The sequence below is a fragment of the Chenopodium quinoa genome, unplaced genomic scaffold, assembly GCF_001683475.1.
Source record: "Chenopodium quinoa cultivar QQ74 unplaced genomic scaffold, ASM168347v1, whole genome shotgun sequence".
Taxonomy (NCBI): domain Eukaryota; kingdom Viridiplantae; phylum Streptophyta; class Magnoliopsida; order Caryophyllales; family Amaranthaceae; genus Chenopodium; species Chenopodium quinoa.
In genome coordinates this window covers 1,997,465-2,013,241 of record NW_018742651.1, presented here as the reverse complement: position 1 = coordinate 2,013,241, position 15,777 = coordinate 1,997,465, and the positions used below count along the sequence as shown (strand labels likewise).

Below are 15,777 nucleotides of genomic sequence, written 5' to 3'. Positions count from 1 at the left end.
ATAGAGAAAGTATTTCGTATCACATTTATCATGAGAGTTGTCAATATAGTCTAGCTTGCATCATACTCTCACGTTTTATTTGTCACATGTGGTCTTGACCAATTTTCATATGCACCACTTTGGCTAATATTTGTGTTGTATACATAAGATTAAACATAGTTTTGTGGGTATTTGTTAGAATCGTCTTAAGACTCTCAAAGTATAGTTTTTAAATATTAAACAAGAGAGTGGGGGGTAGCTCAAGTGATTAAAGCTTCCCTCCCGGCTTGGGATCGATTCTCATCACCCCTGCCCTTGTGGCTCTCTAAACACCTATATATATATATTATATAAACCAATATTTTGGAACAACGCTCATCTTCCCAAAATGTCGCACCAAAAATGTCCACCCCATAGACCTATAACACTTCCAAAAAGAAAAACGCTGAGTAAAACACCAAACACTAAAAACTAGCTCCATTAACGCTTCCCTCTCTCCTAATATACAACCAATCTTCAAACTCATTCCTCCCATACCAACCAAAAAAAAAAAAAAATTATGAAACCACAAAGCCAAATTAAGTAACCCTTTTGACATAGATAATTAAAGATTCGGTTAAGCTAACTTAAAATCAATTAACGTCACAACTCCCGAGTATTCTTTGTGATCTCTTTAAGAGATATGATTCTGAATCTACACATAAAAAACCCACAAATCTCACCAAATCGAAACTTGCCTAGTAAACCATTACCTCTTCTCCACACTCATCGCCCTTCCCAAAGTCTCAGCAAGTATACCCTAATCACCTTCAAGAAAACCACAAACTCTAAGTAAAATACCCAGCACAGAGTGCGAACTTCATTAATCCTCTCCCTCGATTCACAATCAATTTCGAATCCGGTTCTCCAAAATCAGCAAGTCAAAAATCATGAAACCTCATAACCAAATCAAGTAACCCTTTTGACATAGATAATTAAAGATTTCGGTTAAGCTAACTTAAAATCAATTAACGTCACAACTCCCAAGTATTCTTTGTGATCTCTTTAGGAGATAAGATTCTGAATCTACACATCAAAAACCCACAAATCTCACCAAATCGAAACTTGCCTAGTAAATCATTACCTCTTCTCCACACTAATCTCCCTTCCCAAAGTCTCAACTAGTATACCCTAATCACCTTCAAGAACCACAAACTCCAAGTAGAATACCCAGCACAGAGTGTCAACTTCATTAATTTCCTCCCTCAATTCACAAGCAATTTCGAATCCGATTCTCCAAAATAAGCCAGTAAAAAATCACGAAACCTCAAAACCATATCAAGACGCAAATCAATAAAAAGTATAGATCTCAAAGATTAAACCATACTCCACCATGAGGGTAATCTTTCCTTCCATACCCTTCTTAACTATCATAGATATTTTCATCTTCTTACATTCCTTCAATATAACGGCTAGTACAAAGTATAAAGAAACAAAATACAATACAATACAATTCAATTAATCAATCAAACACACTAAAAAAGATTCCTCAAACTACTCCCACACGGTTCCAACCCACCGGCCTATTTCTTATTTCTTCCTTTTTGGTCCGCCCAATTTTTATTTTATTTAATTTCATAAAAATCATATATTTTTCTTCGTAATAATTTATATTTTGCTTCAAATATAATCCTCTAATTTGTATTTGTACATCTGTCTTCATTTCTTGTTTCTTCTTCCTCTTTCTCCCACCTCACCCAAAAATACAGCGAACCAGAAAAATCAAAATTAATTTTCCAAATTAAAATTCAAATTGTTTACCATTTTCTCTCTCCTTGGCCAAACCCAGGTAAGGTAATGCCCTTTTCTCCCTAAAAGTTCGATCAAACAACTCATTTTCGATGTCACTTTCCCTTTTATTTCGCAAATTTTCGATCTAATTTGTATTTTTATGTTTTGGTTGTTGTTGTTGGTTTTTTAACAACCCCTTTATTATTTTGTGCTTTTTGGTTTCTGGGTATAAAGGGGTTCTTCTTTAATTTGACTCTTTTTTGTTGTTGAATTGTAATTGAATTTGAAATTTCTCCTTTTCTTAGGTTTTTGAAGCAAAATCTTTAATTGGGTTTTTTCTGTTTCGGAATTTTCCCATTTCCTATGATTAATTTTGCGGGTTCTATTGTTTGCTTTCGACCTAATTAAAAGGTGAAATTTCTTACAAAGTATTTTCAATTTTCTTATTTATTTATTTTTTTTTTTTGAAAATTTGGAATTTTTCCCCTGATTCAATTTGAACTTTGGAAATTTATTCATGGACGGCAACTTTCACCGACGTGGTTTAGTGGTGAGGATCAGTTGATCCCCTTTAAATTTAATTATTTAATTTTTCAATTTTTTTGCTTCTTTTAATTTTATCAGGGGCTGCATTTTTTATAAGTTCAATTAATAATTGCCATTAATCTTTGATCAACTAATTGATATAATGATTATTTGTTATTGATTCATTTGCATGTTGTTTATCCATTTGTTTATAATTCAATTGCTTAATTTTCAATTGATTGCAATTTCTATATATGGAATCAATTTGACTGAATTAATGAATGTGTTTTTGGAATTTTGCATGTTTTTGTGTGAATTTATATACAATATTGTTCTGAATAATTTAAGTGTATCTTATTTTATAGTAAAAGTTTGTTTTTAATTGACACAATTTGGTGGTTCCATGTGATTTGATTCACATGAAATGATGAAATCTTTGTAATGGTTGATAGGCACATGCACCGCCCCCTGGCCACTTTGTACGATTGCAAGGACATTCTCGAGACGATTTAAGTTTGAGAAGGCCAACATCGAGAATGCGGCGGTGGCTTTGTTGTACTTGCCGTGTCGAAGAGTCTTACCCATCAAATGATGAACCCCTTAAAAGCCCGAGGAACAATGCGGAAAGTATGTCGTATTTCATCTGTTTTGCGTGATGTTATTTTGAATGTTATAATGATTTATGCGGTTTTTCGGGGGAGCAGGGCAGCAGGGGTGTTGAGGAGGGATTGATCATGTGTAAATTGAAATAAATGAGCTATTGTATAAAAACATGAGGATTTTCAGCATGTAAAATACTTGTGATTAGCTTATTATATTGTTGTTGCTTGATAATGTAACGCTATGTGTGAATGTAGAAATTACGGAGTTTGATTGTGATGTTCGAGCTTCTTAGGTGTTTTTGGTTAAGCTATTTAATGTATTTAAATAGTAGAATGTAGGATTAGTATTACATGAACTTTGAGTTACTGCTGTCAGTCCTCAATTTCTTAGTCTGAGGCAAAGATGCTATCTTCCTGTACTAAATGCTGCTATCACTTTTTATTTCTGCGAAAAGCAATCCTTGTAGCAAATGTCGCCATAATTGAAGCTAGATAATTGAAGGGATTTGGCCTTGGATGCACTTTTGAGAATTTTTAAGCTTTGCTGATCATGTTAGAGAAATAGAGTATTGATTCCATCTCATTTATATGATTAGTGCTGGATATTGTGAATTTGATGATGCATTTTTGTTGGGTAAACTAGATATGGCTTACTTCAAAACCTGTATTCATGTTTGAGGATATATTTTTCATGCATGCATTTGTAATCAACTTTAAATTGATGCCATGTACTACCTTTTGAAAATCTTGATTAGTTAGAGGGAAGAATAACAATTTATTTTCTGCGGCTCTTCTTATACATTGAACTTTAGTAATTTTCGTTAATAATGGTCTCTCCGGATCAGTATGCATAATCATATGCAGTGTAATAGTGAATATAATTTCTGATGGCATGCAGTTGCATTTGAATATTGAACTGTGAGTGTGAAACAGTACTATCAAAGTGAGAGGGTTGTAACTAGTTGCCTTGATGTTAACTTGTAATTTAAGGGCTTGGATAGAAACATTCAATGGTATTAAATGTACAGTTATACACGGTGGGTCAAGCAGAAGACTTATTTGCCAACTCATCAGTGGTCCCCTCAGCTACTTAACTAATCATTTAAACATGAAAGCAAGATGGCTGAACCTCAGGACAATATCTGATACAAGGGAATTAAAAGTCTAGTTGCTGAACATTGTCAGAGCTAACATCTTATGAGGTGGCCTTGTTTGGTTATTGGCGGACTCTTGCTGTCAGATGTACAACTGATATTTATATATTGTTGGAACCTTGGAGGTGTTCCTGACTTATTCAAACATTTTTTTGCTGATTCTAATATGTCCAATATAGCCAAGTTGAATTAGTGATTAAAAAATATGAATGGGCCAAATTTCATTAGCTGCATTCATTTTAATGATTTCAAGAAGACTTTTCTTACTTCTTTCTTTGTATTTTTTAAAAGACTTGGCATTAGTGTTATTTGCTTGTAGTCTCGGTGCATGCTTTACATGGACTTTCGATGCCATCAATTTGAAGTAATAATTTCTGGCCAATGACTTTATAGAACACTCCTTGGTTGAATAAGCCTCAGATCTGTTCATGGTCAATGATATGGAAAATGTGTTTGTAAATTATGTTGCTTGGCTAAAGATAGTATACCTTATCTTATAAAATGTGCTATCATGAATTTTTTAGTGTTTGATACTTTGATGGATCTGAGTTGGAATATTACTTGCAACCAATAATTTTTTAAAAAATTCTTGTAAAGAATTGATGAACCCAAACTTACTTTGCTGCATTTATTGTGAAATATAGGAGCTGTAAGGAACCAAAAGCCAACAGCACCTGTAAAGGAAGATGTGCAGAAGTCAGCACCACCACCAATTGAAGTGCCTATCTTGTCTTTGGATGAGCTAAAGGAAAAAACTGATAACTTTGGTTCCAAAGCATTAATTGGCGAAGGTTCCTATGGAAGAGTGTATTATGCTACTTTGGAGAATGGGAAGGAAGTGGCTGTGAAAAAGCTTGATGTTTCCCAAGAACCAGAGTCCAATGTTGAGTTTTTGACACAGGTGTGATTTACTGCTGGAAACTACTAGTATGGAGTTTTACTTATAATACCTATTAGGCTTTCAGTCTAATCTGCAGGTTATGTTTTTTGTTTCTTGTAGGTTTCTAGAGTATCAAGGTTGAAGCATGAAAATATTGTTGAGTTGCAAGGCTACTGTGTAGAGGGAAACATGCGGGTGTTAACTTACGAGTTTGCTACCATGGGATCCTTGCATGATATTTTGCATGGTATGGATAGTTACCTGGATTTACAGTTTTGAAATTCCTTATTGGACTGTTAAATAATTTGAAAGATAGTGTGAAATGGATTTTGAAAGTAATATAGGAATCATCTTATTGCAGGCAGGAAAGGTGTTCAAGGTGCGCAACCTGGTCCAGTGCTCGACTGGATGCAGCGAGTAAAAATTGCTGTTGATGCCGCAAGGGGATTGGAATATCTTCATGAGAAGATTCAACCTGCTATTATTCACAGGGATATTAGATCTAGTAATGTCCTCTTGTTTGAAGATTTCAAAGCCAAGATTGCAGATTTTAATCTTTCAAATCAGGCTCCTGATATGGCTGCCCGTCTTCATTCCACCAGGGTTTTGGGCACCTTCGGATATCATGCACCAGAGTAATTTTTTGTCCCCTTAAAATCTTAGTCAGTTGTCTAACCATTGGGGGAGGGGGCAGGAAAAGTGTAGTATGAACACATTAGTTCTCTGAGTACTTTATGATAGCTGGATCACAACTTATATCCTGAATTTCAATTGTGAAAGCACCCTTTAGGGCTATATAGGTGGTGAAACTGTAGTAAATTGTGAAGTTGACTAATGTATATTCTTCTTCATTTTTCTTGTGATATTGACCGTTTACTTTGCGTTGTTGATAATTGCTCAGGTATGCAATGACTGGACAGTTGACGCAAAAGAGTGATGTGTACAGTTTTGGTGTGGTTCTTTTGGAGCTTTTAACTGGCCGCAAACCCGTTGATCATACCATGCCTCGTGGTCAGCAAAGTCTTGTTACTTGGGTAATCTCTTTATTCCTTTTTACTGAACCTGTGCAACAGCATTTGAGAAATGATGTTTGTTTTTTCCTCGGCATGCTTTACTGTCTTGTTGTCTAAAGTATATGTTTGTTTTTGCTCAGGCAACTCCAAGGCTTAGTGAAGATAAAGTTAAGCAGTGTGTTGACCCCAGATTGAAGGATTACCCTGCAAAAGGAGTTGCTAAGGTTTGTTTCTTACCTTTCTTCTTATTTCCTTCTTTTCAGTTCTTCAACCTGCTAATTGCTGACATGATTGGAGGAATTTCCTACATTTGCAGCTGGCTGCTGTCGCAGCCCTATGTGTTCAGTATGAAGGTGAATTTAGGCCAAACATGAGCATCGTTGTCAAAGCACTCCAGCCGTTACTAAAGCCACCTGCACCTGCACCAGTATCAGCTCCGGAAGCAACTTAATAGAGAGAAATATTACTATCAAATTCATTGCGTTGATTGTGTTAGAAAAATTCTTCGACTGTTTGGTTTTCTTGTTTCTGGACTATTGGCAGGCTTTTGTTCATCAGCATATATATCCCTATTTTTTTTATTCATTCCTGAGTTTGTTTGGATTTAAAAAAAGAGTTTGATGTCTCGAAAATCCATTGCGAGTCTTTTTTGTGCTTTTACGGATTACTCGACTATTTGTGTGAGAAGAATAGATAATGTGAGCAAATTCAAAATTCGAAAACGTCAATAGACGTATACTCATTACTCGGTATTTATTTCAGTCAAGTCTTGAATGGTTGTTGAGACTACTTGATTATTAAGGAACAGCGTAGAATATGTTATGCAAAAGTCATCTACTTCAAATTTCCGCAACTTCTGCTAGCTTCCTAACCGTGTTCAATCTAGTCAACTTTGATTAGACCAATTATTACCTTTTGCTTTAGTAAAAGATAAGCAAGCTACGGAGCATGGTTTTTTTTTTTTTTTTTTTTTTTTTTTTTTTTTTTTTTTTTTTTTTTTTTTTTTGACAAGAAGAACTAAGAAAACACAAAAACAAGCTAAAAGGACCAAAACAAAAACCGACGCTGGCGAGCTTGAGTCGCCAACCAGTGTGCTGGAGCAATCCATTGACGAGGAACCTTTCGAAGTTCACATGAATCAAAATTCTGAATAACAGAACGGATATCCTGAAGCAGCCATAAACTCTGAATATCTCCGTCACCACCGTTCTTCAAGAGGGAAAACAAAGGCATACAATCCGTATAGATTAACAACTTCCTATACCCACGACGACTAGCCGCTCGAAGACCCACAGACAAGCCTTCAATTCAGAATGAAGAGGTGAACTTGAAAGAAAAGCTCTCGAACTTCCGCCCAATATCTGGGGTGATTCTGTATCACGGAAAATCCAACCTGCCCCAGCTGTGCAATCCTGAACCCTACATGCCCCATCAAACACCAGACAAATGTTGAAGGACAATGTGGAAGAACCAGTGAGACAACAAGAAACAACCTTTCTCCTTGATCTCAATAAACGATTATTAAGCGTTGAATGCATCAAAGATCTAAACTCCTGAGCTGTAAAACTCCTATCAAACCAATCTTGCATGAAAAGCAAAACAAGAGCTGGAGACAAAACAGCCTGACGAAAGATTTTATGATTACAAGCCAACCAGATAGCCCACCAGAAAGTCACCAAATGAACTAGTCCTTCCCAATTCTTTGCACTGCGAAAACCCAAAGCTAAATCAACAAACTCCTCAGGGAAAGAAATATCATGTCGACGAGGACAAGAGGAACCAATTGTAGTCGAATTCCAAATAGAACGAACAAAGGAACAGTCTCGAAACAAATGATCCAATGTTTCCGAATCTCTGTAACAAAAAACACATGTCAAATTTATTGGAATTCCTCTGGTCTGAAGAATACTCGAGAGAGGTAAAGCATTATTGAGAAGCATGGTTTAAAATTATAGAAGTGTTCTTTACATTTTGTTAGACAAATTGCTAAGAATTTGCATTGTTTGAAGTTATGCACTTTTAATGTACTACCTCCGGTCCAAATTACTTGCAACTTTGGAGTATTATTTGTGAGATATAAAATATTTCAAAGTTACGAGTAATTTGGACCGGATATAAAATTGACCACGTGAATTTGATGGAATAAAATTTTAAAAAAGTTTTAGATTTGTCTTGATATGGACTTGGTACGATTCCTTGATGCACAATTTATTTATTTAATTTTTTTTTGACGAATCCTTGATGCACAATTTTAAGCGTATACTCCGTATGAATTATTTAAGAACTCTATACATAAACAAGTAAAAAAAAGTATTTCCTTCATTTTTTTAATCACATCGTTTGAAAATTTTTATACACATGTTTGATATTCTTTAATGATTTGTAAATTCAAAAGTATATTAGAGTTATAAAATGTGCATTGACAAGGATAAATTGTGAACCTTGGATTTTTAATTAAAAAATAAATAAAATCAAAGGAAGTACTGAATTTATATGCAAAACATTAATTTAAATACAAATTTAGAGCTGCTCCTTTTTTCCTTTTCTCTTTTCTCACTCCTCTTTCTTTTAGGGTTTTCGTATTCTGGGCCGTTTAGGCCGAAAATAGTCTAATGTCCTTTTCTACACTTTATCTTTAATTCAATTTAAGTTTTTTGTTTTGTTTTACGTTTTGGTTTTTTATGTTTTGTTTTGTCCTCTCCATCTGTGAGAGTTTGTCCGAATTTTGTGGGTTTTTCCCAATTTTTTGGGGTTTTTTTTTTGAGAGAAATTTTTTTGGGATTTTGATTCTCATCTATGGATGAGAATTTTATTTTTAGGGTTCTTCTAAATTGCAAATGTATTTTTTTTTTTTTTTTTTTTTTTTTTTGTGAAAGTGTTTATAAAAAAAAAAAAAAAAAAGAAAAGAAAATCTCCAAACCTGGCCTCAAAATGGGCCATAATACAGTAGCATTTATAGGGGTAATCCAGCCCACCCAAATAAACAAGATGTAACAAAAAAAGAAAGGCAAATTGAACAACTTTGCTAAATCAATTACACCAATCTCCAGTAAACTGATAACCCCCTTTCACTCTTTCAGCTCTCACTGGCCATTTAAGGCTCTGGTATGTTTCTATTCTACACTCTTTTATTTTACTTACTTTTTTTATTTGTAATTTTCATGCTTATTTCAATTTCAACTCCATGTTATTTTAGTTCATTTTCACTCTGAAATTTTAATCTAGTATGTTCACTCTAGTATGTTATTTGTTTAATCTAGTAGAATTCTGGGTGTTCTTGAGAAATATGGTGGTAATTTAGCTTTGTTAATAGTGTTAGTGGTGGTTGCGACTTGCGAGGTATACAGTTTTACAGACAAGGCGAAAGAGAAAGAGGGTAAAATTGTAATTTAATGCATCAATTTCTTGGAAGGAATTCTGCTAGATAGTTGATTTAAGATTAGGGAAATTCCCAGTATTATGCATTGATTAATATTATAAACAGTCATTGTTGATCCAATGCTTCGGGTGAATCCAATTCCTTGGGTGTGATGGATAATGAAAATAGTTAGTTAAGTAGTAATCCGATAATATAAAGGGGAGGGATTAATACTCAGTGTTTGGAGCAGTGTAGTTGAGCTCAGTTCTCTAGTGATGAAAATGCTTGGTTCTGAATGTAATTGGTGTAGACCATTTCGTTGAGATGCTTGTTGTTGTTTGCCAATAACAATGTATGGGTTGAATAGTGAATTTTCCATGTTCGGCATGGAATGTTGATCATTTCTCACACTGCTTTTGTCCACATGTAAATGCTAATAAATCTTAAGTAGTCAAATACTTATGTTTTGCGTGTTTAACATAATCTTGTACCCTTATAATGTGTTGGGGCTCTTATACTTGTTTAGTCTTTTAGCTGGTGGATTGGTGGTAATGGAAGAGGTGAGGGTGTAGAGAAATCTGGGGGAATCAAAAATCCTGTGGGGTGTGATGATAGTGAAGTAATACTTGTAGATGATAGTTAAGTAGTCCCGATGATATGAAAAAAGTGAGTGAAGTAGTATTCCCGATAATTTAAGGGGGAGGAATTGTAATATGAAAAAAGTTAGTTAAGTACCCTTATACTGTATCTGTTTCAGTGTTCAAAGTAGTATATCAGAATTTCCAGCTGAACTCTCTAGTAATGAAAAGGCTTGGTTTTGGATGTAATTGATGCATACCATTTCGTCGAGCTGTATGCTGCTATTGTTTGCCAATAATCTGTGGATTATATTGTGTATTTTTCACATTCGGTTTGGAATGTTGATTGTAATCCACACTGGTTAATACTTATGTTTTGTGCTTTCGACATTATCTTGTAGCCGATTTTTCAGCTCTGGTTCTACAGACAATCTGTTTTAATTGGTTCATAATGTGTTGGAGCTCTTATACTTGTTTGGTCTTTACAAGATTTAGCTGGTGGATTGGTGGTAATGGAAGAAGTGAGGATGTAGAGAAATCTGGGGGAATCGAAAATCCTGTGGGGTGTGTGGAATCAGTGAAGTCGTTTGGGGTAATTCCGTACAGAAAATATTAGAGAAACGAGACCAAGAATTTTCAAACTAAATACAACAGTTAACAGTTAGGAAGATTATTGATTTTCTTGTCATCTATTGTACCCTCTAAACAAATAGGCCACTGTTTCTTCAGCTTCTCTATCTCGACTGTTAGCCGTTTAGGTGCTAGCTCGTAGTATTTACAGTAATGCTGTTGGTCTCTTAATTTCTAAGATTGGTCTTTCAAATTGCTGCAGGAAAATTGGCAGAACAAGCTAGGAGCTGTATTCAGTGATGGCCAGTGTTCTGTCTTCACCAACATTTCACGGCTCAACTATCCGAACCAGCACAGAAGTTAAAAGGCGTGATCATAATTTTGGCAGAGTTTGTTGTGTAATGGCAATGAGAGGAGAGAAGTCTTTGGAAGAACTTTATCAGATAAGGGTAGAAAGAAAAGTATCTCCCAAGAGATTAGATGAGCTTGGTGTATCAAGATGGTCAGTATGGAAGACCGGAAAATGCAAATTGCCCTGGGACTGGCATGTGGACCAGCTTGTCTATATCGAAGAGGGAGAGGTTAGAGTTGTTCCAGAAGGGAGCAAAAAATATATGAGTTTTAAGGCTGGTGACCTTGTGCGCTATCCCAAGTGGTTCGAGGCTGACTTGTGGTTCAATGACTTTTACCAGGAGCGTTATAGCTTTCGAGCCTATGGTGATGACTAGATGTAAGATTTTTCGCATTCATATAGTGTATGATTTCAGTAAAATTAGGACATATATTGCTAATTAGATGTAAGAATTCTCTGTTTTGCGACAATTTTGCAACTGCACGACTGCACACTAGATGCACTTCAATTTCGCACTTCTAAGTTCTAACTGTTCTAAATTTTAATCCTCTGGAGGAAAATTATGATGTACAGAGTACAATGGAATAACTGACTCAAGCTGTCCATGACAACTAATATCTAACAGCTTGAGCTAAAAAGAGTGAGGATTATCTTCGTTTCGTTATGGGACTTCTAAAAATATCTCCTCTTGATATCTCCTAACGAGCCATTGGAAAAAAAGTCATTGGTTCCCCATGAACGTTGAACACCGCTAGACGAAGCTTCATTCATAGAGCTCGAAGGCAGTTGTTGAAAACTGTTGTAGTCAATCATCCTTGAAACATCTGGGCCAGCGATAAGGTGGTGCATCTCATCATTTTGATGGTCATTGGTTCCCCATGAACGTTGAACACCACTATACGAAGCCTCATTCATAAAGCTTGAAGGCAGTTGTTGAGTGCTATCGTAGTCAATCCCCCTTGAAACATCTGGGACGCCAATAAGGTGGCTCATCTCATCATTTTGATGGTCATTGGTTCCCCATAAAAGTTGAACACCACTATACGAAACCTCATTCATAGAGCTCGAAGGCAATTGTTGAGTACTATCGTAGTCAATCCCCCTTGAAACATCTGGGACGGCATTAAGGTATTGCATCTCATCATTTTGATTGTACTCATTATTTGTATCATTATCTGTAAATTGAAAAAAAAAGAGATGATTAATATAATTAGGAAACGTCAAAAGCAATCACAAAACAAGTATTTTTTTTGTTTGTAAATTTCTAACAAAAAAAAAAAAGACGAGATAAGATATGTACATGTTGTACCTTCACATGGAGTTTGCACTTGAGTATCATCACAACGAAGGTAGTTAACTATGTCTCGAAGTCTCGCGCTAACATCTTGGAAGGAGAACAAAGGACGGTAGTAGTTTGGATCGGGATTAGCTTTCATTACATAGTGATAATACTTCTCCAAAATCTCTGGTTTGAATTTTAAAACAAGCATACTGCTAGAAAATAATTAAACAAGATCGATCAAGTTAGTTTGTAAAGTTAACATAAATTTATGTACAAAAGTTGAACATATATTTTGTATACCCTGATGAGGAAGCTTGGTTGTCTGTGAAATCGTAAGGTGCCTTCTTCCAAACTGTATGTCTACGATGATGTGAGTCATGTGCCGGTGAATCATTTTCGACGAAAAGTTTCGGTTTGTTCTTCAGCTATTAAAAAAAAAGTCATATAAGTATGAAAAACATCCATATAAGTAACTACCGTATATATAGTTAAGCGTAGATCTACAATTTGTTTTAGAATAATTGACATACCTTGAAAGCAAGATATCCTAAGTCGTTTTTATCGAACGTGATATCAACCTTCATATATTCAATATCTGACCAATTGAACTTGATTCGTTTTTTCAGCCGCTTGTTGTCAATTAATTCATCCAAATCCCATGTGAAATATGATTCTTTGGGAAAACCTTTGCACTTTATAGACTCTGAACCATCTATTATTATTTTCTGTATTATGAAAAATAAATGTGAAAAAAAAAAGTGTAACATTTAGTTTTAACATGAAATACAAGAGAGGAGTAATAATTAATAATGAAATTGAGAGAATGAAATAGAAAAGATGACAATAAGAATTACCTCCCAAGTTCCAATTTGAAGAGACATAGCTTTCAAACTAAATGACGAATTAGAAGAGGTAACTTTGGGTGGACATGGATTCACCAAATCCAACAATTGATTATCAATAGTAAAATTTAAACCAAGCTCTTTACTACCCCTAAATCTCCTCCAAAAAGCCATATCATCGGTTTCCTACACCAAGGGAAAAAAATCGTATAATGTTTTCTAGTACGAATGAGCCACAAATTAATAACATATTGTAATAAATAGGGAGGATCTAACAAAAAATTATAAATAGGTAGGATTATCAATAATAGGGCATGGCAACATGCATGGGCAATCATAACTGTTTTATTTCACAAGGTGTAATATGTTAAGATAATAATTTAAACATTTAATTAATAATTTCATAATTATATTGATATTAATCTATAAACAAATAATAATATAATAATCATTACTACATAGTACATATTAGTAATTAAATATAATAGAGGAATATGCAACTATTAAAATGGAGGTACTTAAATTATGACTATCGATTCTAAACAGATTAATGTTAACTACTTGTATTTTATCTTTTCTAATCTAAAAGATACCCTTCTTAGGAATTTTAAATATATAATAAAGTATACTCCCTTCATCCCTAATTAAATTAGTGGTCTATTTCTCTTTATAACTTCTTCCGTTTTCTTTTACTTGCAACACTTTCCTAAAAAGGAAATGTCACAATACTTGCAACACACTATAAAAGGAAAGTTGCTTTAGGGAAAAACTATACTATTTCCCTTATTTGAAGCACATGACCCACTAAATTACACTCTTAACAACCACTCATTCTATTTTAAAGTTTATCATATCATGTAAACCCCACTTTCTTAATTACCACGCTAAAGGGTGTGTTGCATCTAAAAGAAAACGGAGGAAGTATGTGAGTAAGAAATATTAGAAATAGGCCACTAATTTAGGGACGGAGGGAATAGTTGAGTAAAAAAACATATATAAGTAAGCTAAGTGTTATTTCTATACAATAACTATAACATTAGTATGAAATTTTTATTGTGCAAACTGCGTTGGATTGATAATAAGCATTATTTTTATGAATTTCTGGGCTATAAGAAGGGTATTTAGGAAACAAAGGTTTGTTTTATTCGGGACATTGCTACAAATCAAGGAAAAAAATAATTAATAATAATTTAAAATATAAAAAGTCGATAGCATTACGATAAAATAATTATAAATTTTTGTATGTGGCCGGCCATACCCGTGTGGTAGAGGTTACTTAAATTACTCGATCATGGGTTACTTGAGAGGTTCATCCGGTTACGGGTTACATGAGGGGTTCGGTCCGTGGATCGAGGGGTTACCCAATTAGGGTTACTTGAGGGGGTTACATACCCGGTCAGGGTTTACTCAAAATGTTACTCGGTCTAGGGTTACTTGAGAGGTTTTTTTTTTAGGCATATTGAGAGGTTCAATCAGGGGGTTAAATTTGTTTTTTATACATCATTCTTTTATTTTATAGACAGGATTTAACTTAATAAAGTATATGAATAATGTAAGAAAGTGTAAAAAAGTCAAATTTAACTATAAAAAGTGTAAAAAAAGTCAAAATTTGTCCATTAACAGATAAAGTATCAAAATTTAACTGTAAAACCTAATTTAACTGTAAAAAAAATCACTTTATCTTTAAAATATAATAATTGTGATTATTGTTTAAAGACTTAGAGAGTAATTTTCGATTAACGATTATAATCATACGAGTAATTAAACAAGAAACGTATAAACGTATTCATAACAAGTTTAGCATGAACTATGGCAATCCTGATGACGATTTAGTCTTTGTTTTTCGATAAAGTTCTTAAAAAAATATAGAGGAAAAAAAAAAAGTTTTAAAAACACAATTAAACAAGAAACATATTCCTAACGAGATTTTCTCCTGGACTTTTCTTTTATCTTTTCTTTATTTTTTAAATCACGATTACGTTATGTTTCATGGGTTTTTCTTTTCACAATAACCGCCATTAAAATAGCTCCAAAAAAAAACCAAGAAAAAAAAAATATATGACCATTTATTTAAAAAAAAAAAAAAAAAAAAGTACCTGATCAGAAGTAATTGCAGTATTATTCGCAGCAGGAGAAACAACAGGATTAACCAAATTCTGGTTTAAGAACTCCGAATCACTTCTCGAATACGGATGATTCGAAACATTGCCATTGCCGTAGCTTTCGTTGTACGTTTGATTAGAGCAGCTGAAATCATTAGGATAATAATGGTGATTACCATTACTATTGTTTATTGTCATTCTTTCTTTCTTTTTTTTCTTTCTTTTTTTTTTTTTTTTTTTTTTTTGAAGGTTTTGATCTTGATCGGTTATTCTTTTGTATTCTGGAAAGTGAAAATTAAAAGTTTTGATCAAAAGAACTTAATATATATGAAGTAAGACTGTGTCTCCTAGCTGTACAAGGAGTCAAGGAGAGTCTTATTAGGGTAAAAGTTGGACTTTTAAGTTTTAACTCATATTGACTTCCTCTTTTCTATCTTTTTTAAAGGCCCTTTAATTTGTTTCTAAATAATAATAATAATAATAATAATTAAATAAATATAAACCAGAGCGCATACTCCTAATTATTTTTTTTATTAAAAAAAAAACCCTCCTAATTATATGAAATAATTATGGGGGTATCGATCAATCTCTCGGACCGAGTATATCATAGATAGAAATATGCGAAATATAATTCTTGAATAAAATTCATACTATAATGAGCAAATTGAATTTATCACAAATAACCGTATGTTTATACAACATCTTAAGCCAACAATATTGAATTTTAATGTATCTATTGTATGCTAAATTCAAAACTAGTTACTAATTAA

General features: G+C 33.8%; 3 protein-coding genes across 6 annotated transcripts; 2 read left to right on the top strand and 1 right to left on the bottom strand.

Moving 5' to 3' along the window:
* The first annotated feature begins 1,462 nt into the window (after positions 1 to 1,462).
* Positions 1,463 to 6,684, top strand: LOC110722100 (PTI1-like tyrosine-protein kinase 3). Of its 4 annotated transcripts, none has more exons than XM_021901339.1 (8): positions 1,463 to 1,807; positions 2,727 to 2,901; positions 4,675 to 4,931; positions 5,031 to 5,157; positions 5,272 to 5,545; positions 5,812 to 5,944; positions 6,064 to 6,147; positions 6,240 to 6,684. In XM_021901339.1, the coding sequence occupies exons 2-8, from the start codon at positions 2,811 to 2,813 to the stop codon at positions 6,372 to 6,374; spliced, it is 1,101 nt and encodes a 366-aa protein (XP_021757031.1). In that variant the 5' UTR covers positions 1,463 to 1,807; positions 2,727 to 2,810; the 3' UTR covers positions 6,375 to 6,684. The 4 variants fall into 4 exon arrangements, with proteins under 4 accessions (XP_021757031.1, XP_021757030.1, XP_021757032.1 ...); XM_021901338.1 differs by having other exon boundaries at positions 1,463 to 1,812; XM_021901340.1 differs by lacking the exon at positions 1,463 to 1,807 and adding an exon at positions 2,026 to 2,160.
* A 277-nt stretch (positions 6,685 to 6,961) lies between these two features.
* On the bottom strand, positions 6,962 to 7,863 carry LOC110722023. Its single transcript, XM_021901245.1, has 2 exons — positions 7,317 to 7,863; positions 6,962 to 7,224 (listed from the first exon to the last, which is right to left on the bottom strand). The coding sequence occupies exons 1-2, from the start codon at positions 7,861 to 7,863 to the stop codon at positions 6,962 to 6,964; spliced, it is 810 nt and encodes a 269-aa protein (XP_021756937.1).
* A 958-nt stretch (positions 7,864 to 8,821) lies between these two features.
* LOC110722101 lies at positions 8,822 to 11,295 on the top strand. The gene is made up of 2 exons (XM_021901341.1): positions 8,822 to 9,028; positions 10,692 to 11,295. The coding sequence occupies exon 2, from the start codon at positions 10,729 to 10,731 to the stop codon at positions 11,155 to 11,157; it is 429 nt and encodes a 142-aa protein (XP_021757033.1). The 5' UTR covers positions 8,822 to 9,028; positions 10,692 to 10,728; the 3' UTR covers positions 11,158 to 11,295.
* Positions 11,296 to 15,777: the final 4,482 nt, after the last annotated feature.